General features: G+C 47.8%; 1 protein-coding gene across 6 annotated transcripts in view; it reads left to right on the top strand.

The window, feature by feature from the left end:
* The window catches only part of C2CD2 (C2 calcium dependent domain containing 2), a 66229-nt gene that overhangs the window by 12962 nt on the left and 29410 nt on the right, over window positions 1-23857 (top strand). For all 6 annotated transcript variants that reach the window (XM_006071530.4, XM_006071531.4, XM_025292170.3 and 3 more), the window contains exons 3-6: window positions 14050-14169; window positions 18543-18647; window positions 20279-20401; window positions 23228-23348. In XM_006071530.4, coding sequence (XP_006071592.1) covers window positions 14050-14169; window positions 18543-18647; window positions 20279-20401; window positions 23228-23348 — 469 coding nt within the window. The remainder of the gene's footprint in view (window positions 1-14049; window positions 14170-18542; window positions 18648-20278; window positions 20402-23227; window positions 23349-23857) is intronic.

The following is a 23857-nucleotide window of genomic DNA, read 5'->3' as shown; positions in this document are numbered from 1 at the left end:
GGATGTATAACTGGGTCACTTTACTATACACCAGAGATTGACACAACATTGTAATCAACTATACTTCAATTTTTTTTTTTTTAACTGGGGTGGGGGAATTTATTCTTAGAATTATTGAAAATGCCAGACATCTTACACCAAAAAAAATAAATAAAATATGGCCCATCACTGATGAATGGATAAATAAAATATGGCATTCCCACATGATGGAGTATTATTTGGCCTCATGAAGGAATGCGATTCTGACACGTGTTCCCACGTGGACGAGCCTTGAAGACATTCCACTAAGCGGAAGAAGCCAGACATGACACATATTATGAGATTCCATTCTCATGAAATATTCAGAATAGATAAATCAATAGAGACAGAAAGTAGACAAGTAATGTCCAGGGCTTGGGAGTGGGCTGTGAGCAGTGACTGCTAATGGCAATGGGATTTTAGGGGGTGATGAAACGTTCTAAAGGTGGTGCTGGTGATGCTCGTACAACAATGTGAAATATATTTAACATATATTTAATATATTTAAAAGCCATTTGATTGTATAGTTTAAATGATCAGATTATATGTAAATTTATATACATATCAGTTCAGTTCAGTCGTGTCCGACTCTTTGCGACCCCATGAACTGCAGCACGCCAGGCCTCCCTGTCCATCAACCAACTCCCGGAGTCCACTCAAACCCATGTCCATTGAGTTGGTGATGCTATCCAACCATCTCATCCTCTGTCATCCCTTTCTCCTCCTGCCCTCAATCTTTCCCAGCATTAGGGTCTTTTCAAATGAGTCAGCTCTTTGCATCAGGTGGCCAAAGTACTGGAGTTTCAGCTTCAACATCAGTCCTTCCAATGAACACCCAGGACTGATCTATAAATTTTGTTAAATTATAAACATACATTTTATAATTTATAAAATGTTGTTTAGTCGCTAAGTCATTTCCGACTCTTTGTGACCCCAAGGACTGGAACCCGTCAGGCTCCCCTGTCCAAGGGATTTCCCAGGCAAGAATACTAGAGTGGGTTGCCATTTCCTTCTCTAGCGGATCTTCCCGACCTGGGGGTGGAACTCATGTTTCCTGTATTGGCAGGCGGGTTCCTTACCACTGGGCCACCAGGGAAGCTCTAGATTTATATAGGTACACTTATAAATAATATGTGAATAATTCTGTAGCATGGTATATAGATTTTAGCCATTTAGCTATTACACAGAGTTTATTTTATAGTTGCTAGCAGTTTACAGGCTGAAATTACTTGTTACACTGGTCAACTACCATAAAAAATGGGAAGAATTTTTTGTAATAAAAAGTCTCTGCGAAGTGCTGAGAGACTCTTAAGTGTAAGCTTCCTCTTGGATCTTGATGTTTTATTGTCAAGTTAAATGCATACTATTTAGCAGACTGTGAGGAGGAGATACCTGGCTGGCCCCTGGGCCCAGAAGGAGCTCCCACTCAGCCCCTGGAACCCCGTCCCTGTGTATCCCCACCCACCCCCACCCCAGGTCAGCTGAACATCATTTGTGCATTTCAAATGTTTATTGTTTTGTGTGTCCTTTTTCCCAACAAGCTTTCTCTTTATAAGAACATGGCAGTATGAATGTTCACCCAGGTTGGTTTTTGGGGCTCTAGTTCATTAGCTGGAACTGCAGTTCATGACTCTGGGTGGACACAGGCAGCTTTGTCCACCTTCCGCAGATGGACAATGAGATGGTTTTCTCTTTTTCACAAGTGCAGCGAGGCTGCCCTGAACTGTCTCCTGAGTCCTCAGACTCAAGCCTGGGAGTATCTCTGGGGCAGGTGTGGGGTTCCTGGGTTGTAGGTACACACAATCAGCTCTACCATGGACTCCAGAATTGGTCACCCAGGCACTGACCCAGCGTCCTTTGCCCTGGCAATGCAGAAGGGCTCTCTCTCCCCATGCCCTGGTGGATCCTGGAGTCTCAGAGCTCCATAACCCCTGCAGGAAGCATGGGAAATCCCTGGGAGATGTTGGGAGAAAACTGGTGGCAACAAGGCAGGATACTGGCACCAGCACAGCCCGTGAAAGCTGGAAGGGACCCCGTGAGCAGATGGTGCAGTGCCCAGGTTTCAAAAGCTAGGGGTCTGGGGGCAGCTTGCTATAGGCCTGGCCTACCTGAGTCCCCTGCTCGGGATGTGCCCCTGTGCATTGATTGAGTGCCCTGCTGCTGCTGCTGCTGAATCACTTCAGTCATGTCTGACTCTGCGTGACCCCACAGATGGCAGCCCACCAGGGTCCCCCATCCCTGGGATTCTCCAGGCAAGAACACTGGAGTGGGTTGCCATTTCCTTCTCCAATGCAGGAAAGTGAAAAATGAAAGTGAAGTCGCTCAGTTGTGTCCGACTCTTAGCGACCCCATGGACTGCAGCCTACCAGGCTCCTCCATCCAGGGGATTTTCCAGGCAAGAGTACTGGAGTGGGGTGCCATTGCCTTCTCCAGATTGAGTGCCCTATTATTGGCAAATAAGCCTAAAGTCCCTTTGTGATGGACGGTTTCTGTTCCCTGATTTCTGACACTGTCAGTATTAAGAGAACAGAGCTCAGAGACTGGCCTGGAGGTGCTGGAGAGGGAGCAGGGATGAGAAATGGCCATAGACCATTTTTAAAGGTCTTGATATATAGATAGTACCAGAAACGCAACGTTTGGAAAGTGGATGGTTAAACTGTGTTTGTTTTAATATCATAGCAGAAATATTGCACACCCATCAAAAAGTTGAAAACAATGTATAGAAGTTGCACAGGCTTTTTTTTTTTTTTTAAGCCTGTCATTAACTCTTTTTTAAACATTTAATTAATTAATTTTTAATTTTGGTTGTATTGGGTCTTTGTTGCTGCCCTCGGGCTTTCTCTAGCTGGGGCAAGTGGGAGGCTACTCTTTGTTGTGGTGTGTGGGCTTCTCACTGTGGTGGCTTCTCCTGTTGCAGATCACGGGCTCTAGGTGCACGGGCTTCGCTACTCGCGGCCCATGGGCTCAGTAGTTGTGGTGCATGGGCTTAGTTGCTCCCCAGCACGTGGGGTCTTCCCAAACCAGGGATCAAACAGGTGTCCCTTGCATTGCAAGGTGGATTCTTAACCATGGGACCACCAGGGAAGCCCGGCATCAAGTTTTTTAAGTCTGTCCTCTTCCTCCTTGCTCTCAGCCCTCCTTCCTTTGCTCCCTGCAGATGGGACCACAGGCAGCTGTCCACACTGTTTTAGGAAGCTTTTCACCCAGTAAACTACTGGAAAGTGCACACGATTTTGTTTTCTTTTACAAGTTTCTTCATAGTTCTTGACTCCTATGTTTTCTTGGCCAGAGAGGACCTGGGCGCCTGCCAGTGCCTTTGTGCTGGCATCAGGGCCCTCCTCTTGGGCAGGAACCCAGCCCCCTGAGCAATGCAGGAAAGTGGGTTGAGTGTCGTGGTCCCAGGGAACCAGCTCAGGCGCCCTGTGGGGATCCACCTGGCCCATGGGAAGTGGGGAGCAGGATACCCCCAGGTGCTTGGATCCTGTACGCAACCTCTTGCTCTCTTGGATGTGCATCTTGGCTGATCACAGCCCATTTCAGGGTACCCGCTTGCAAAGCAGTCAAGCCTGACTAGTCAATTTCTCTTGTAACGTGTCCCCATGGGAGATTCCCAAATATCCACAAGTTAAATGAAGGACAGACATTGTCGCAGGAGCTGATGACAGTGCCTTCCTCCTTTCAGGGTCTGAGCCACCCCCAGGGTCTCCAAACTTAGATTGAATCCTGTACCAGCACCGTCACATGTTCTCTCTGTGCAGTGTAATTCCTGAGAAGGGAAAATCCACAGCAGAACCTCAGGATGCAAACAGAATGTGTCCAAGGAATACAGACAGGAGATTCTAGGACATCCACCACCACCGCCACCCCCACCCCCACCCTGCCCTTTCTCTGCTCCCCTCAGAGCATCAGGGTCTGTGTTTCTCATCCTCCTGTCTCAGCCCTGACAAGGGACGTGTGGATGGCGTTTGAGGTAACGAAGAGGAGGAGTCTGCCTAGACAAGGGGGCTGGTATATAGCCACATCTTGGATCAAGACTTGAATGGGGCTTGGGTCAGATGAGAATGGGGCGCTGGTCTCCCTTTGTGGGTACCTTCTCAACTTGGGTTTGAACTTGAGTCCCCCTGCAGGACCCCCCAGAACAGAACTGGGCCTCCCCCGCCCTCCAAGTGCTCTGTGCTCTGACTTTCTCCTGTAGCCCCTGAAGACCCCTGTGTGCCAAAGTAACCACCGTTGCAAATATCTGTTCATCAGCAAGCCCCCTGCCCCAGTCCTGCACAGAGAGTGAGGTCTTGCATAGGTCAGAGCATCAGAGTCGTCTTGCAGGACCCATGGGAGCTACACATTCCGCACCCTGCAGCCAGGACCCATGGGAGCTACACATTCCGCACCCTGCAGCCAGGGCTGAATGGGGACCTCTCAGTGGTTTACTTGTGACTCTTGACACCAAATGTGTGCATTTTTTCTTTCACCCAACAAGCAGTCCTCCAATCCTCTGAACACCAACTGGGTGTCCTACAATTCAATTCAATTCTGGCACTAAGTACAGTGCAGACCCCTCAGATCAAGGGCTTAGTCCCACAACACTGCTCCCTATTCCAGATGCCAACCCTAAGTCTGGCCTTCCTGTACCCACCAACTGGCTATAAAGTTGAAGGTTCCCACAACCCCTCCTCATGCTAGAACAGCTCACAGAACTTGGGAAAGCAGTTTCCTTACTATTGTTGTTGTTTACTTGCTTAGTCGTGTCTGACTTGCTGTGACCTCATGGACTGTAGCCTGCAGGCTCCCCTGTCCATGGGATTTCCCAGGCAAGAAAACTGGAGTGTGCAGCCATTCAAGGGATCTTCCCCACACAAGGATCAAACCTGGGTCTCCTGGACTGCAGGAGGATTCTTTACCACTGAGCCACCTGGAAAGCCCTTCCTTACTATTGAAAGTGAAATTGAAGTCGTGTCTGACTCTTTGTGACCTCATGGACTGTAGCCTACCAGGCTTCTCAGTCCATGGGATTTTCTAGGGAAGAGTACTGGAGGCGGTTGCCATTTCCTTCTCTGGGGGATCTTTCTGACCCAGGGATTGAACCCGGGTCTCCCACGCTGTAGGCAGACGCTTTACCCTCTGAGCCATTACCGGTGTCTTATAAAGAACGCAGCTCAGGGACAGCCCAATGGCAAAGGTGTTTGGAGCAGGGAAGGGAGAAGGGACGGGAACTTCCATGCCCTCTATATGTGCCACCCTTCCAGGACCAGATCCTCTCTGAACCCCATTGTTAAAGGGTTTTATGGAGGTTCCATTACAGAGGACGTCTGATTAAACCACAGGCCATGGGTCTGTGATCCCATCTCTAGTCCCTGTCCATTCCCCTGAGCTCCAGATGGCAAAGCTTCTCCCCTCTCATCACGCCTTGATTGTGCTGACCTCCTGCCTGCCTCCTGTTGTTATCTAGGTCCCCAGCCACCAGTAATCCCCTTAGCATCCAAAAGACATTCTTATCACTCCGGAGATTCCAAGGGTTTTAGAAGCTGTGTGCCATGAGCTGAGGACACCACCAAATATTTATCCCAAGAGACAAGCCTACCAGCGGCTGGGGTATTTCTCTAAGGGAGTGCTCCTGGGACAGGGCACCTGCGTTCCTCTGGAAGGGCATCTTTTCAGGTGGCGACTGGAAGCACCCCTGTCTGCAGCACTCATGGAGCAAGGCATCGCCCTTCAACTTCTCTGCAGGGCTCTCCGTGTCCTCCCTTCCAGTCCCAACACGCCCCAAGCACATTTCTCTCTCCCAGACTGTAATTACACTCTTACACAAGAGCAACAAGTTTCAGCTGCATTCTCTTTGCTCATGTCCTGGAAGAGCTTTGCTCCAGAATGTTTGACCCAGAAGATGGAGACTTAATTTCTGTATTGCAAGTGGCCCGAGAGCAGCCCTTCGCCCTCAGGTGGCAGCAGTGGCCCCTCCTGATGCACCTGTGGAGGCATGAGGTCGACACGGGCAGCATTTGAGCCCCCTGAACATGAACCGGGGTCAGGCAGATTGTGCAGGACAGGCACCTGCTGCAAAGGCCGCACGTTTCCTTAGCAAGCGTGCTGAGTGTCCCTGTAAACTGGATTCGTATGTTGAAGGCTCACCAGGGAAAGCGACAATCATTGGTGCTGAGGGACTGCAGTGATGTTTACCTTGGTGGGTGGCCCTACCCCTGAAGAGTGTGAATTAGCTTTGTTGTCTGTGTCATTTGTAAATAAATAGAGGCTTCTAATGGTGCAGCGATCAGCTTCAGGTTAAAGTTTTAAATAAACAACAATCCACGCAGACTGGAGTAAGATCTAGAAGTCAGAGAGATCCAGGCTGGCACCGAGCTTGTCGGGTATTTCCTTCTCCCTCTGAGCCACGGGCTGTGTCTGTAAAGGTGAACCCCTGCCTGGCCCCTGCCTGTGCAGTACCTGCAGGGACCTGCTCCTGATGTTGTTGGGCTATACGGGCTCTGTCTGTTCTTAGCACCCACAGCTCTCCTCCACCCAAGGAAGCATCGTGACCTTTGTATAGAGGGGGAAGCCGAGGCAGAGAGAGGCCTGTGAGGGAACCAAGAACCAGTGAATAAGCAGAGGCTGTAACTGAACCCGAGTCAGCCTCCAGAAACAGGCTCTGACTGTGATACACCGTAAATGGTGCTGTTACTATTATTCTTTCCTTTTTTGTTATTATCATTTTACGTTTATCATTTCACTTAAGCTCCCACCCTCCCCAGGAAAGAGGGAAGATGGAAAAAGGGGAACTGAAAGGCACTAACCAACCTTTGCTTCCATGAAACCATAGCAACAAACAGATTGAGGCATTTGCTTGGAATTTCCCCCAGAATCTTATTCCACTTGATATGTCGGGGAACCCTGCAACACTCCCTGGGTATGAATTGTGTATTCTGAGCACATGGACTTTTTCGATCTAAAGGCTGTCTGTTATACATTTATATACTAAAATACACTCTGAGAGATTCCGGGGTCTCCTCTGCTCTCTCCAAACCTTGGTGAACCCCTTGCTTTGCAAGTGTGTTGTTGTTCAGTCACTGAGTCATGTCTGACTTTGCAACCCCATGGACTGCAGCATGCCAGTCCTCCCTGTCCCTCACCATCTCCCAGAGTTTGCCCAAGTTCATGTCCATCCAACCATCTTATCCTCTGCCACCCTCTTCTCCTTTGCCAGGGTAGTGGAACACGAAGTTGTAGTTGCAAATAGGAAATTTGGTTGACTTTTTTTTTTCTGGATGAGTGAATATTTATTTATTTACTTCTGGTTGTGCTGGGTCTTCATTGCTGTGCAGGGACTTTTATCTAGTTGTAGCGGGGACTACTCTCTAGTTGTAATGCAACAGCTTCTTCTCACAGCGGCTTCTCTTGTTGCAGAGCATGGGCTGTAGGCACACGGGCTTCAATAGTTGCAGCTCCTGGGGTCTAAAGCGCAGGCTCAGTAGTTCGGTGCACGGGCTTAGTTGCCTTGCAGCATATAGGATCTTCTCCACCCAGGAATGGGACTGGTGTCCCCTGCATTGACAGGCAGATTCTTTACCACTGAGCCACCATGGAACTAATTGACTTTTTTTTTTTTGTTTTGCATGACTTGAAATTCCAGGTGCCCTATTAGCCTGGTATTTATGCTAAAGTTCTAACAACTTGTGAAACTGTTTTGAAGCAGGGTCTTTCCAAAGGCAGGTGAGAGATTCCTCCCTGCGGGCCTCAAATGGGGGCAGAGCTTCTGGGAGGGCCACCTGTTTGTTTGGAGGGAGGCAGATGGAATCTGGGCTGAATCAGCCCTCAGGTACTTTGCCTGGTGTAGACTGCTGAAAGGACCCTCGGGCAAACTGAGAGTTTGCTTGTGAGTTGGAACACAGTTCAGTTCAGTTTAGTCGCTCAGTCGTGTCCGACTCTTTGCGACCCCATGAATCGCAGCACACTAGGCCTCCCTGTCCATCACCAACTCCCGGAGTTCACTCAGACTCACGTCCATAGAGTCAGTGATGCCACCCTGCCATCTCATCCTCTGTCTTCCCCTTCTCCTCCTGCCCCCAATCCCTCCCAGCATCAGAGTCTTTTCCAATGAGTCAACTCTTCGAATGAGGTGGCCAAAGTACTGGAGTTTCAGCTTCAGCATCATTCCCTCCAAAGAAATCCCAGGGCTGATCTCCTTCAGAATGGACTGGTTGCATCTCCTTGCAGTCCAAGGGACTCTCAAGAGTCTTCTCCAACACCACAGTTCAAAAGCATCAATTCTTCGGCGCTCAGCCTTCTTCACAGTCCAACTCTCACATCCATACATGACCACAGGAAAAACCATAGCCTTGACTAGACGAACCTTTGTTGGCAAAGTAACATCTCTGCTTTTGAATATGCTATCTAGGTTGGTCATAACTTTCCTTCCAAGGAGTAAGTGTCTTTTAATTTCATGGCTGCAGTCACCATCTGCAGTGATTTTGGAGCCCAGAAAAATAAAGTCTGACACTGTTTCCACTGTTTCCCCATCTATTTCCCATGAAGTGATGGGACCAGATGCCATGATCTTCGTTTTCTGAATGTTGAGCTTTAAGCCAACTTTTTCACTCTCCACTTTCACTTTCATCAAGAGGCTTTTGAGTTCCTCTTCACTTTCTGCCATGAGGGTGGTGTCATCTGCATATCTGAGGTGATTGATATTTCTCCCGGCAATCTTGATTCCAGCTTGTGTTTCTTCCAGTCCAGCATTTCTCATGATGTACTCTGCATAGAAGTTAAATAAACAGGGTGACAATATACAGCCTTGACGTACTCCTTTTCCTATTTGGAACCAGTCTGTTGTTCCAGGTCCAGTTCTAACTGTTGCTTCCTGACCTGCATACAGATTTCTCAAGAGGCAGATCAGGTGGTCTGGTATTCCCATCTCTTTCAGAATTTTCTACCGTTTATTGTGATCCACACAGTCAAAGGCTTTGGCATAGTCAATAAAGCAGAAATAGATGTTTTTCTGGAACTCTCTTGCTTTTTCGATGATCCAGCGAATGTTGGCAATTTGATCTCTGGTTCCTCTGCCTTTTCTAAAACCAGCTTGAACATCAGGAAGTTCACGGTTCACATATTGCTGAAGCCTGGCTTGGAGAATTTTGAGCATTACTTTACTAGCATGTGAGATGAGTGCAATTGTGCGGTAGTTTGAGCATTCTTTGGCATTGCCTTTCTTTGGGATTGGAATGAAAACTGACCTTTTCCAGTCCTGTGGCCACTGCTGAGTTTTCCAAATTTGCTGGCGTATTGAGTGCCGCACTTTCACAGCATCATCTTTCAGGACTTGAAATAGCTCAACTTTGCCTGGTGTAGACTGCTGAAAGGACCCTCGGGCAAGCTGGGGGTTTGCTTGTGAGTTGGAACACAAGGCAGTGGCTAATGGTGAAGATATGACTGAGTAGAACACTAACAGCCAGCCTGGAAAAGACCCAGCTCTCTCCTGCCCTCATTTTAAAGGCAGTGTCTTTTAATGCATAGAGACCACGGAGGATAATGCATTCTCAGATTTTTAAGCCAAGGAAAGCCCAAATTAAGCTGCATTATGTAGTAACAGTGCCTCCTGGTAGTGTTGTTGTTCAGTCACTCAGTCGTGTTGGACTCTTTGAGACCCCCATGGACTGCAGCATGTCAGGCTTCCCTGTCCTTCACCATCTCCTGAAGTTTGCTGGGAGACTCATATCCATTGAGTCAATGATGCTATCTAACCATCTCATCCTCTACTGCCCTCTTCTCCTTTTGCCTTCAATATTTCCCAGCATCAAGGTCTTTTCCAATGAGTTGGCTCTTCACATCAGGCCAAAGTATTGGAGCTTCAGCTTTAGCATCAGCCCTTCCAATGACTATTCAGGCTTGATTTCCTTTAGGATTGAGTTGTTTGATCTCCTTGCAATCCAAGGGACTCTCAAGAGTCTTCTCCAGTACTACAACTTAGCATCAGTTCTTCGTCCTTCACCCTTCTTTATGGCCCCACAGATCAAACCCGTGTTTCCTGCATCTCCTGCATTGGCAGGCAGATTCTTTACCACAGGTTCAATCCCTGGGTTGGGAAGATCTCCTGGAGGACGGCATGGCAACCCACTCCAGTATTCTTGCCTGGAGAATCCCATGGACAGAGGAGCCTGGCAGGCTATAGTCCATAGGGTCACAAAAGAGTCAGACATGACTTAGTGACTAAACAACAACAGAGAATCAGACGAGAGTAAAGTAACTTGTCACACATGCGCCTGGAAGCCCGAGCCATATCAAACAGCTCGGTATAATTGGGATGCTCTGAGGACCCAATGTATAAACTTCAGAAGGGAGCCTTATGAACAGGTCTGTGTTTGGGGTAGGAAGACTCTAGGGTCAAGATCGGGGTCTCTACCTGTTTGTCTGTATTTAATAGACATCAACCCTGGTCACTCTGGCACTGGTTGGAAGGGTCTGCTTGACCTTGCATCGGGTGATCCTGCCTTCTGCCATTCCAGAGGGGACCCCTTGGTTACAGGGATGGCCCGGCCAATATTTGCCTGGGTTGAGATCATTTAATCCCCATTGTGTATAAAACACCATAATGCCCTGAAAGAAGATTACTTATATTTAAAATCTCTTTTCCATTTTGTTCTGGTCCATTTGACAAATGGGACTTTTACTCTCAGGGTGGAGGAGCAGAGGCTGGCCCTGGTCATTATCCCTCCCAACTGGACCCGTAGGAATGGTGGGGGCATTTTGTTTGCTCATCTTGAAACTGATCAGATAGTTGTTTTAATTAGGTTTTTCAGCTGAACACTGAAGAGAGGCCAAGAAACGGTTGGTCCATATGACAGGTGTTACTGAGAGCATTGGCGTAGGGCCAGGAAGACCTTCCAGGGATCTCTGCAAAAGGTCTCCCATTGTCAATGATTACACCTAGTTTCCAGATGTGATGTGAATGGTAATTGTGACCTTTGAGGCTTGTATTCTAGAAGTTTTAAAGTCTTAAAATCTATGCTGGATTATTGGTTTAATTGCTTTTAGTCAGGTGCTTCAGCTATCCGTGTATCAGAAACGAAGCAGTGGGGTAGCTTTTTAAAAAAATTTTTTCATTCTTTTTTAAAATTAATTAATGGATTTATTTTGACTGCACTGCAGCACGCAGGCTTTCTCTGGTTGTGGTTTGCAGTTTCTCTTAGCAGTGGCTCCTCTTGTTGCAGAACCTGGGCTCAGCAGCTGTGGTGCACCCAAGCTTAGTTGCCCTGAGGCATCTGGAATCTTCCCTGACCAGGGGTGGAACCCATGTCCCCTGCACTGACAGGAAGATTCTTTTCTTTTCTTATAGTTACTTTTAACTTTGTATTGGTCAGATCAGATCAGATCAGTCGCTCAGTCGTGTCCGACTCTTTGCAACCCCATGAATCCCAGCACGCCAGGCCTCCCTGTCCATCACCAACTCCCGGAGTTCACTCGGACTCACATCCATCGAGTCAGTGATGCCATCCTGCCATCTCATCCTCTGTCGTCCCCTTCTCCTCCTGCCCCCAATCCCTCCCAGCATCAGAGTCTTTTCCAATGAGTCAACTCTTCGCATGAGGTGGCCAAAGTACTGGAGTTTCAGCTTCAACATCAGTCCTTCCAAAGAAATCCCAGGGCTGATCTCCTTCAGAATGGACTGATTGGATCTCCTTTTGTCCAAGGGACTCTCAAGAGTCTTCTCCAACACCACAGTTCAAAAGCATCAATTCTTCGGCGCTCAGCCTTCTTCACAGTCCAACTCTCACATCCATACATGACCACAGGAAAAACCATAGCCTTGACTAGACGAACCTTTGTTGGCAAAGTAACATCTCTGCTTTTGAATATGCTATCTAGGTTGGTCATAACTTTCCTTCCAAGGAGTAAGTGTCTTTTAATTTCATGGCTGCAGTCACCATCTGTAGTGATTTTGGAGCCCAGAAAAATAAAGTCTGACACTGTTTCCACTGTTTCCCCATCTATTTCCCATGAACTGGTGGGACCAGAGGGGTCCAGCTTTTTGTAGAACTGAATACAAACAGAAACCAAACTCTGCCTTGAGTTAGGGCGCTAATGAATCTGTCAAGGTTCTCAGTGACGTTCTAATTAGCTTCATATAGAAAGTTCCATAGAAATAACAGAAGTCAACCAATCACTGTTTTTTTTTTTTGTTTTTTATTTTAAGGAGTAAAATGACCTCCACTCTTGAGACAAAGGACAGAATTTTCTATCATGTCATTTGTGTGTGTGTAACTCATCCGGCATCAAAATACATTCCTCCTACAAGGACTGTTTAAAGAGCATTTATTTTTAAAGTGAATAGGCGACATTTCTTACACAAACATTTTTTTGTTCCAACCTTTGATGAACTCTGGAGATGCAATAACATGATAAAGATGTAACTAATCCTCATAAGTCAGTCCTCAGAGAGGGCCTTTACAACAACGGATGAAGACAAGGGTTGTGCACTTTTCTGCCCGTATTTAGAAAAGGCAGGGTTTTCTTTTTCTAACCCTGTGCTGCCAAAAGCTTCTATAGTGGACCCTGGAAATGGACCCCTTGCTGGGGGCTCCCTGTGTAGTACAGGTCAGGTCATTTTTCGATGGGCAGGTGGGCTCTGAGTGGAGCTATGCCTGTGAGGGGGCCAGTGAGCCAGGGATCAGGAGAGGGGAGGGAGACATGTTTTCAGCCTGAACTTTGTGAAATAGCAGTTGCCCCGACAAAGTAATTATTTTGTTAATCTTTCTACTTGGTATTTTAGGTTCTGAATCCACCAGAGAATTAAAGAATTTTTCCTTCCTTCCCAAGTGACACCATCCAATGTGGGGGTCAGCTGTTCCCTTGGGAGTGTGGGGGTCCATCTTGCCTTCCTCTCAGCCTCTGATGCCTTGGCTTTGGCCAGACACGCTGGCCCCCTGCCAGGCACCCCTAGTCCTCCCCAGCACCCCTCTAGCAGGCACACCTGGTACCTGGCCTCATAGTCAGCTTGGGCTGGGCTCGCTTGGCATCCTGCCAGGAGCGTGGCCAGTCCCTCCTTCTGGAAGGTCTGCTCTTGTAGGGGATTCGCTGGCAGGGACTGAATGCTTCCCTTTGCAGTAACAGCATTCACAGTCCTCTCTCTAAAGTGCTTTGTGATTTATGTCAGGAATATGGTCTGGTTTGTTCCTGATGTAATTGCTTTGTCTCATAGGTTTTTAAATGAGCTCATTTTAACAGCTCTATTTTTGTTAAGACTGTATCATTTTGTAACCGTTCAATATTTCACAGTTCTTTGAATTATCCCCACATCTTTTTAAACCCCAATAGGTTACAATATATTTAAATAGAAACAATTTCTTATGTTCTGGGTACTTTTTAAAAATTTTTACCTGTAAACATCCATAACTAATTTTCTTTTTAAGGTTCATTTTTTTAGTGAGAGATGATGGCTAATGGCTTTCACTCCGTATGAATAAATTGCCCAGGAAATTTAAAAATCAGCTGCATGAAGAAATAGAAAAAAAGAAATATTTAAAGGAAAAAAAATTGTGTGGAAAGATTCTGACTAGATTTGGGCAAGTTCTGGAAAAGACTGATGCTGGGAGGGATTGGGGGCAGGAGGAGAAGGGGACGACAGAGGATGAGATGGCTGGATGGCATCACTGACTCGATGGACGTGAGTCTGGGTGAACTCCGGGAGTTGGTGATAGACAGGGAGGCCTGGTGTGCTGCGATTCATGGGGTTGCAAAGAGTCGGACACGACTGAGCGACTGAATGACTGAACTGAACTGAGAATACATCAGGGAGAAAAGATTGGAAATATTGTTTCTAGTTTTTAAGCTCTGGTGTAATAGAAAAGATATGCATCTAGATATGCACCCACATTTGAAACTGAGTTCTTATTCTTGTTCATCTGTGGAGTCCAGGCTCTTTTGTTCGGTGAGATGTAGATGGGTAAGGCGGACGCTGTCCTCTCTCGGGTGTAACGTTCGCGTGTCAGGCGGACGCTGGCCTCTCTCGGGTGTAACGTTTGCGTGTTCTCTGGTCCCCTCCTGCAGGTGGTATTCTGCCACGCGGTGGGCGAGACCATCCAGTTCCTGGTCAGCACGGGGCCACCCTCGCCTGAGGACGCGGGGCGCTCACTGTATGGCGTGCGGCTCTCTCCGCTCCATCTACAGGTAAGATTGGGAGACTGAGTCTGTCCTAGCAGAACAGTTTTCGTAAATCTGTAGGGTGCGTGGGGGCACTGTCACAGACGTGCATGCTCCTGTTTTCATTAATTACTGTTCATTGATTTCAGACTGTTACCTTCATATTATATTGTCTTTGTGGGAAATAAAAGTGTGCATGTAACAGGTTTATGTATAAATACACACAGGCTTCCCTGACAGCTCAGTTGGTAAAGAATCTGCCTGCAATGCAGGAGATCCTGGTTCGATTCCTGGGTCGGGAAGATCCACTGGAGAAGGGATAGGCTACCCACTCCAGTGTTCTTGGGCTTCCCTGTGGCTCACCTGGTAAAGATGAGGGAGACCTGGGTTCGATCCCTGGGTGGGGAAGTTCCCCTGGAGAACAGAAAGGCTACCCACTCCAAATAAATAAATAAATACACACTGTATATACACACATAGGTATATATACACACATATATACACATGGATACACACACAGGTATATGCACATGCATATATATACACACCTGGAGAAGGAAATGGCAATCCACTTCAGTATTTTCGCCTAGAGAATCGCCATGGACAGAGGAGCCTGGTGGGCTACAGTCCATGGGTTGCAAGACTTGGTAATGACTTAGTGACTAAACCACCAAAGCCACCATATGTACACACGTAAGTAATGCTCAAAATTCTCCAAGCCAGACTTTAGCAATATGTGAACTGTGAACTTCCTCATGTGCAAGCTGGTTTTAGAAAAGGCAGAAAAACCAGAGATCAAATTGCCAACATCCGCTGGATCATCGAAAAAGCAAGAGAGTTCCAGAAAAACACCTATTTCTGCTTTATTTACTATGCCAAAGCCTTTGACTGTGTGGATCACAATAAACGGTAGAAAATTCTGAAAGAGATGGGAATACCAGACCACCTGATCTGCCTCTTGAGAAATCTGTATGCAGGTCAGGAAGCAACAGTTAGAACTGGACATGGAACAACAGACTGGTTCCAAATAGGAAAAGGAGTTCGTCAAGGCTGTATATTGTCACCCTGTTTATTTAACTTCTATGCAGAGTACATCATGAGAAATGCTGGACTGGAAGAAACACAAGCTGGAATCAAGATTGCCGGGAGAAATATCAATCACCTCAGATATGCGGATGACACCACCCTCATGGCAGAAAGTGAAGAGGAACTCAAAAGCCTCTTGATGAAAGTGAAAGTGGAGAGTGAAAAAGTTGGCTTAAAGCTCAACATTCAGAAAACGAAGATCATGGCATCCGGTCCCATCACTTCATGGGAAATAGATGGGGAAACAGTGGAAACAGTGTCAGACTTTATTTTTCTGGGCTCCAAAATCACTGCAGATGGTGACTGCAGCCATGAAATTAAAAGACACTTACTCCTTGGAAGGAAAGTTATGACCAACCTAGATAGCATATTCAAAAGCAGAGATGTTACTTTGCCAACAAAGGTTCGTCTAGTCAAGGCTATGGTTTTTCCTGTGGTCATGTATGGATGTGAGAGTTGGACTGTGAAGAAGGCTGAGCGCCGAAGAATTGATGCTTTTGAACTGTGGTGTTGGAGAAGACTCTTGAGAGTCCCTTGGACTGCAAGGAGATGCAACCAGTCCATTCTGAAGGAGATCAGCCCTGGGATTTCTTTGGAAGGAATGATGCTAAAGCTGAAACTCCAGTACTTTGGCCACCTCATGCAAAGGGTTGACTCATTAGAAAAAAACTCTGATGCTGGGAGGGATTGGGGGCAAGAGGAGAAAAGGGGACAACAGGATGAGATGGCTGGATGGCATCACCGACTCGATGGACGTGAGTCTTAGTGAACTCCGGGAGTTGGTGATGGACAGGGAGGCCTGGCGTGCTGTGATTCATCGGGTCGCAAAAAGTCGGACACGACTGAACAACTGATCTGATCTGATCTGATGTATACATATATATAATGAGTTCAGAGTTACCATCTATCAAATATGGGAGATATGGTATTTTTCAAAGCACATGTCCAAGATGTTATTGACTGTTGGATTGAGGATGATAGCATCTGAAATGAGGAAGGTGGTTCTGTTAATAATTTAGAATCAGATGCTGGACCTCAAAAGTCCCCTGCATCTTGGAAACACAGCTCAAGGTCCGGACTTAGCATCCTTCCTTTTAGTGTTTGAAAAAATCAACTTTAAAAGGCTCATTATTTTTATGTTAGAAAATGAGTATCACCATTATTTTTGGATAGTCGACATTATTATAATAATTGTAATAGACACATAATATGTAACTTGTATAACTGATATATTTTTATACATTGAACAATTATAAATAGAGATAATAATTATAATAGACTTAGTGAAGCTTCTGGTTGACTAACCCATCAGATAACTGTGTATGTCACACATGGAGCAGAAGTTCACTGATGTTCTTATTTAGCTGACATGTAGAAATTGTGAATTTCTGGGTCTGTTTTAGGGGTCACTGCCAATTCACCTTGTGCTTAGCTGCTAATTTGGAGGGTGATCCCAAATCTTTCAAGATTCTCAACCACAAGAAGAGATTGTATTCCGTTTGGTTTCCTTAAAAGACATGGGTTTAAACAACCAGAACAAGCAAAAATTTCCGGCTACCTAAATGGCTTTTTTTATGAAACCCATCCCCTACCCCCATCCATTTTCAAGAGTCAGGGAAGTTAAGTTGACCTCATGGACTTGTCAGATGTTAAAGCCCTCCTGCTTCCCCTAGTTTTTTGGACAGTGTGGTTAGAAGATAATTTTAAAGTCTGGGATGTGTTCAGGATGGGTGAGTTCAGCAAGGACCACAAACATTCACCAAGGAAACATGTTTTCTGAGATGGTGTTGATGTGCCATTTTACACAGCTCAGACACAGGTAATTCAATTGTGTCTTTGATCTCTTAACACAGTTTAAAGGCAGCCTGTGGGTTACCTCTCAAAGCAGAAGCAGCTGCTAGAGGTTGGTGAATTATTAATGCTCATGGCAGGAGGCATTCCCTCCTCTGTTCTTCAGATAAAAACTGCATAGAGACCAGCAGCTATGCCCTCTCCCCAACCTGGTGGAACAACTCAGGGACTGTGGCGATGAAATTAAAGTGCAATTTTGCTAGAGTCGCCCAGAATTACAGGGCAACAGGAGCATCCTTTGTCTTACCTGGTTGCTAGCATGAGGGGGTGTACTCAGTATTGAGAAAACAATTCTACAGCCATCCTTTCCTTCCCTTCCCCTGGGTGGTGGCAGGAAGCATGGAGATGGGAAGGGTCAAAACTTTGGCTGTAGAAGGAGCCTCCTGCTGAAGAAGGAGGGATGGTAGCTTAGCTTGCTGTGGCTGCTGAAGCAAATTACCACATCTTAGCTGAAAATGGCACACATTTATCAATCACCATTCTGGAGGTGTGATGTCCAACAAGGGCTAAAATCCTGGTGCTGGTGGCTGCCTTCCTTTCTGGGAGCTCTGGAGGGAATCTGTTTCCTTGCTCACCCATTGTTGGCAGAATTCAGCTCCTTATGGTTGTTGGACTGAGGGTCCAATCTCTGGCTGGCTGTCAGCTGAGGGCAGGTCCCAGCTTCTAGAGGCAACCTTACCCCTGGGCTTTTGGCATCCTCCTCTGTCTTCAAGTCACCTCTTTCTGCATGCTCTTCTGTCTTCCTCTTCCATCTTTCCGGGCTCCTATACCTCTGTGGGCTCACTGGAATCATGTAGGATTGTTTCCACACCTCAGTGTCCTTATCCTGATCATACGTGCAGAGACCCTTTTGCCATGTGAGGAAATCTATTCACAGGTTCCAAGGAGCATGTTTGTCTTTGCGGAGGGGTGGGGGTGGGGTGCATGGTTCTGCCATGACTTTCAGGCAGGGCTGGATAGGGCACTGGCAGAGATTGGAGTCCGTGTGGAGGTTGGGCAGTGGCCCAGGCAAGAGCAGCTAAGAGTGCTGATGCGCCCCTGCATACAATCAGGGCGGGGTGAGAGGAGGGGGCCGTGTGAGTGTGTGGGAGTGGACGAGGCATCCCGGCTCCCTTCTCTGTGCCTCCGGCTCCAGTATGTCTTGGTGATGCTCTCAGAAGAAAGCTGCACAGCAGAGGTTGCAGGGTTTTCATGACATCTGGTGTTCAGCCCCGACCCTGATGTTCCTCTCTGAGTGGTTGATTGAGGCAGAGGAAGGTGCTGGTGGGGATGGGGTAGGCTACATGACAGGGGAGGGGCAGTCAGGGACTGGGAACCCTCCTCGTGATTTTGAAAGCACACAGGATGCCAAGGCAGGGGATAAACCACTGTCTAAAAAAGAAATGAACACACAGACATACATCGAGGCTCCGGTGGAGAAAGCAGCCCTCCAATAATCTTTTTTTCTTTTTTTTTTTAAACAGCTGGAGCTCCACATGAAGGAGAAGAGGGAAGACATTCAGATCAAGTGGTCCTTCATCAGCACCCCAGAGATGGCCATCACAGTCCAGCCCAAAGTCCTAGGGGAGGTCAGTTTGTGAGGTTTTGTGATTCCCCCATCATGAATATGTGAATGTGGGCGTGTTGTGACTACCAGCTCTGGGAGATGGAGCCTCTGATCAGTGGGGTCTCTGGTGTGTGATCCTGGGGGTTGGCAGGCAGGGCAGAGGCAGGGCAGCATGTTGGGTGGGGACAGGGGGGTAACATCCATGGATTTAATGCCAGGCTCTCACCTGGGCTGCACCTGTAATCACCTAGCACTTTTTAAAAATTCCCAAAGACCGCCCCGCCTCCCCAGGCAGGTTTGATTGGACCGGGAAACTTGTAAAGCCCTCCTGTGCAGTGGAGGCTGAGAACCACTGCGGCGGCAGCATCTAGGTTTTCCTCGACCTGCTGTGACGCCCACCCCTCGGTTGCCCGCCTTCCCTGGGAGGGCACGTCACTCACCTCTGTCTCGGGCTGGGTCCAAGACCTGGCTCCCAAGGCCACCACCTCCCTTCTCTCCCAGCTCTTTCAAAGCTGCGTCTCCAATCTGAAGGTCATCCCCCTGCTCCCATGGCCTTGGGTGTGTGAGGAAGTGACTTTGGAAGCGGGACTGGGAGTGGGGCAGGCTGCTAAGTCATGTAGGTGCCATCACTTTTAATTGCTGGAAAGATCATGCAAAATCACGTACACCGAAGGCTGAGGTTGTCACATTACTCCTTTGCAGTGGCTTTTATGATATTTTCTTGAAATTTCACTCTCTTTCAGACTCTTATTCTGTTACAAAACTATCACCACAGCTGAAATATGTGTATTTAAAAATTCTTCCAGGGACTTCCCCAGCAGTCCAGTGGTTAAGACTCCGAACTTCCGATGCAGGGAGCATGGGTTTGGTCTCTGGTAGTTCCATTTTAAGTTTGTGTGAACATTCTAGAACATATAGACACATTTCTTTTGGGTATTAATTATTGTAATCTTATAGAGCTTGACATCTGGTGGTGCACATCATCCTGCTTTCTGTTCTTCTGCAAACTTCTCTTCATTCTTGGGCTTTTCAACTTTTTGGATTTTTTAAATTATTTTTTTAATACAAAAGTTTATTTCTCAGAAGCAGGGAGATCAGGGCTTGTACAGTGGTTCCTCTGTATCATCTGGGATCCAAGACCCTAATCTTTTTTGTTCCAATATTGTGAACACGTGATTTCCATACTTTTTTTTTTTTTCTGGCCACATATAGCATGTGGGATCCTAGTTCCCCAACCAGGGATCAAACCTATATCCTCTGCAGTGGAAGCACAGAGTCATAACTGCTGGACTGCCAGGGAAGTCCCTTGAATACTTTTTAATTAAAAAAAAAAATCAGATGTCAGTCAAGAAAGAAAAAACACACATCTATGTATTTGGGGAAAGAGACTGAAAGAACATACACAGAAATGCTGACATATTTCTATGTTGCATCTGTCTTATTCTTAACCACTTTAAAGAATAAGGAGCATGAGTGACTTCTGAGGTCAGTAAAGATGAGAACGAGTGAGTCTTTCCTGGCCTGAACCTTGCAGAGCCCCGACAACGTGGAGTCTGTTTCATGTCGAGGGCATCAGGAAGGCCATGTGTTGGCCTGCCCTCTGCCCTCTGCCTGGTTCAGAGATGATCTGGTGACAACCTCCTCTTTCGACAGGACCCGGTAGCTGGAACAGAGGCAGTCTCTGAGAGCCTCAAGGACATTCTGAAGCATCTGGTTAGCTCTGCCTCCCCATCGGTGGTGCTGAGCACCACGCCTGCGGACCTGAGAGAAGTTCAGGTAAACCGGCTCTCGGCGCGCGGGTGCTTCGCAACCCCGTGAAGGACCATGGTCGTCCTCTCTGGGACAGTCAGTGGCACCTCCCATCCCTCTGCCCCGCCCCAGGTAGAGCAAGATTGCACGACTGCTGGTGGGTGATGACTGCAGTCTGGGGCGAAGCTTTGAGTTCAGGGCACGGGGGTCCAAGGCCCCGTGGGAGGGAAGGAGGAGGTGTCTGGACCACTCAGCATAGTCCACGTCTAAGTGGCCCAGAAACCGTCATTTTCAGGGACCAGTACGTGACTTTTCACTGTCCATCCAGAGCCTATTGTCTGAGACCTTATCCTTCCAGGATCGAAGTACCTGGGAACTTGCCCTGAGAGACAGAGCCAGCACAGTGTAGCCACAGACTTTTAGCCCAGGCCGGGGACAGCTGGTGACCAGGCCCTGCCTCCGGCAGCACCGCCTCTCGGAGGTCTGCCTCCCTTGGGTGGTGCAGACGCACGAGGCTGTCTGCTCTCTGTGGGTCCCTCCCCATGCTGCCTGCCCTCCCTCCCCGTCCTGGGTCCCTCACCACTGCCTCATTAGGTGCTAATAACTCTGGCTAAATTTACATTCACGACATTTATCCAGGCCAGCCCCTGGGCTTGGCCTCTCACATTTTTATTGGCAGCACATCTAAAAACCTTTGCTTGGGATGAATTAATTCTTCCAATTATGAGCAGATCTTCTTACGATGGTTATACAAAATAGGCACACACAGTCCCTAAAGTGATTTTTCATTCGTGTTTCCAGTATTTTTATGTGGCATGGTAGAATAGCCACCATTATTATATGGTGTGACAAAGTTATTCGGTCCCAGTCATGTCCGACTCTTTTCGACCCCATGGACTGCAGCACGCCAGGCCTCCCTGTCCCTCACCATCTCCTGCAGTTTGCCCAAGTTCATCTCCATTGAATCAGTGATCCAAACATCCTCTGTCATCCCCTTCTCCTCCTGCCTTCAATCTTTCCCAGCATCAGGGTCTTTTCCAGTGAGTCAGCTCTTCACATCAGGTGGCCAAAGTATTGGAGCTTCAGCTTCAGCAGCAGGAGGGAATGCTGAAGCAGGAGGAAATGCTGAAGGAGGAGGGAATGGCAAGCCACTGCGGTATTCTTGCTGTGAGAACCCCATGAACTGTATTAAAAAAAAAAAAAAAAAAAAGGCAGTGTGATAGTATAACCTTAATTTGACTTTGATGCAGGCTCTTGGCCTCTGGTTCCTCTTAGGGCATCACCAGCTGTGAGTGTGTAGAGTCTGGAGACAAAATCTGTCTGATTCCCTGGACACGTACCAGTGGGTCGCCGTGTTGTGTCATTCCCTCTGGGCACTGAGGGTTATCAGAATATAAGAAGTAGGCTTCACCCTCCTGACGAAGCAGATGGAGCCGCTGAGTAAGCAGACAGGCAGAGTGAGGGTTTTGTGGGTGTTTGTGCACGGTTCCCAGTTCATCAAAGCTGCCTGTTTGGAATATGACTATACATGCTTCCCTGGTGGCTCAGAGGGTAAAGAAACGGCCTGCAATGCGGGAGACCAGGGTTTGATCCCTGGATCAGGAAGATCCTCTGGAGAAGGGAAAGGCAACCCACTCAAGTATTCTTGCCTGCTTCTGTAATGGATTCTATAATGCTTTTAAATACATTTGCAGAGTTTATGTATCAAAATAGCATACATACTATATTAGGGTTCTGTAGAGAAACAGAACTAAGAGATGTGTGTGTGCATATATTTATGTACGTGAGAGTCTCTGTAATTGTGTGAGCCAATCATATACATATAATTGCATAATGTGTATGCTTGTTTATCTGCTTAGTCGTGGGCTGCATGCCTGGGCACCCCACGGTCCAGTCAGGTTGACACATAAAATTAGCCATCACACACACAGAACTGAGAAAACATTGCATCTCCACCCCAGACATGTGGGTTACTCTGTCCCCAGAGCTCAGGGACCTGGATCTTAAGGATTCTGTGATGACTTCTTGGCCATCCCACCCCTTCAGCTCACAGTTGGCAATAGTGTTTTCTAGGTAGTGACCTAAAGGAGACTACAGTCCTTGAGATGTTAGTAAGTGTCCCCCCGGAAAGCACTGTGAGGTCAAGTCAGCTTTAAGGATCCTTCCTGGAAGACCTCACTGTGCAGAGGCCCGTGATGTCTCTGAGAAGCCTCTCAGGACTCCCAAACATTTGTGTCTAGAGCCCCTCTTAAAGAACACTCAGAGCTGTGAGTGGGAGGCAGAAGTTAGCTTGGAAAGGCTGGTCTGAAGGTGGGGTCCCCTAGGCTCTGGGAGGCTCTCCATTGGAAATACCTCGATGCTGATTTGAGGATGAGGTGACAAAGCTGCCCCAGGGGCACCTGCCTCTGCTTTGTCCCCAGCGTGACACCCGGATGACACTTAGCTCCTCCCCACGTGGATGGTGGGTCTGCCCCGAGGTGGGAAGCAGCCTTTCGTGTCCTGGTTGGTGTCCCACTCACTGCTGGTGGGTAGTGGGTGCCTGCAGCCCACGGAGCATGTCCCATTCTCTGTTTAGCTCCTGGCTGGCTTGGACTTGACCCCATCTCCACCCACAGTGGGCCTCTGGGGCGCCCTCTCTGGGTGAACACTTTGCTCCTCCACTTGCTTTCTATGGGAAGCGTCTGTGAGTGACTGGTACCCTCCACCCTCCTGAGAAGGGAACATTGTTCCAGAGCTGGCGTGAGGGCCAGGCTCCCTCTACAGGTCTTCTTGAAGATCCCTTCCCTGGAACAGATGCCTGGTGGCCACTGCCTCTTCCCCAGGAGTCACTGCTCTCTGTTTTCCTTTCTGCAGCATCTGCAGCGCACTTCATCCACTCAGGAATCCTGCCCTCCCAAACCTCCAAGGGCTCATGACCTCAAACTGTTGGTGAAGAACATCCGAGTCTCGCTCCTGAGCCATCCTGGTGCTTCAGGTGGGTGATGGGGCTGCAGAAAGCACCCTGGTGAGGGCAGAGTGCCGGCTGGCTGTGGATGTGATTGTCTGCAGTATGCGCAGAGGGGCCGGGGTGCCTCATGGTTGTCTGTGGTGTTTGCTTCCTTCTGTGGCTCCCGGCAATCGGGTGTACAGTGTGATCTCTGCCTTTCAGCAGAGAGCAGCTCCTGAACACTGTAGTAATGATGCAAGACAGTGAAAACACAGTCCTGATTTTGCACACATGAGGCTGAAGGAAGAAGGAGGATACTTTCTTTGCCTTGTCCTTTTCTCTAGCCTGGAAGCCACCTTTCTATTTTTATCTTTTCCTAGTGACGCTATAAATACATGTTAAGCATCCCTGACCAGCGCACTCCTTTCTTCCTGGGAGAGGAGGCGCCACATGGGATTATGGGCATCACGAAGGTGTCTTGCCCCTGGGGGCCCCTGTGTTGCCAGGAGAGGCTGCCATGGAGGAGGACAGAAACACTGCAGAGCGGGTGACTCTGA

Source organism: Bubalus bubalis, chromosome 1 (assembly GCF_019923935.1).
Source record: "Bubalus bubalis isolate 160015118507 breed Murrah chromosome 1, NDDB_SH_1, whole genome shotgun sequence".
Classification (NCBI taxonomy): domain Eukaryota; kingdom Metazoa; phylum Chordata; class Mammalia; order Artiodactyla; family Bovidae; genus Bubalus; species Bubalus bubalis.
This window is presented reverse-complemented; position numbering and strand designations above follow the sequence as displayed.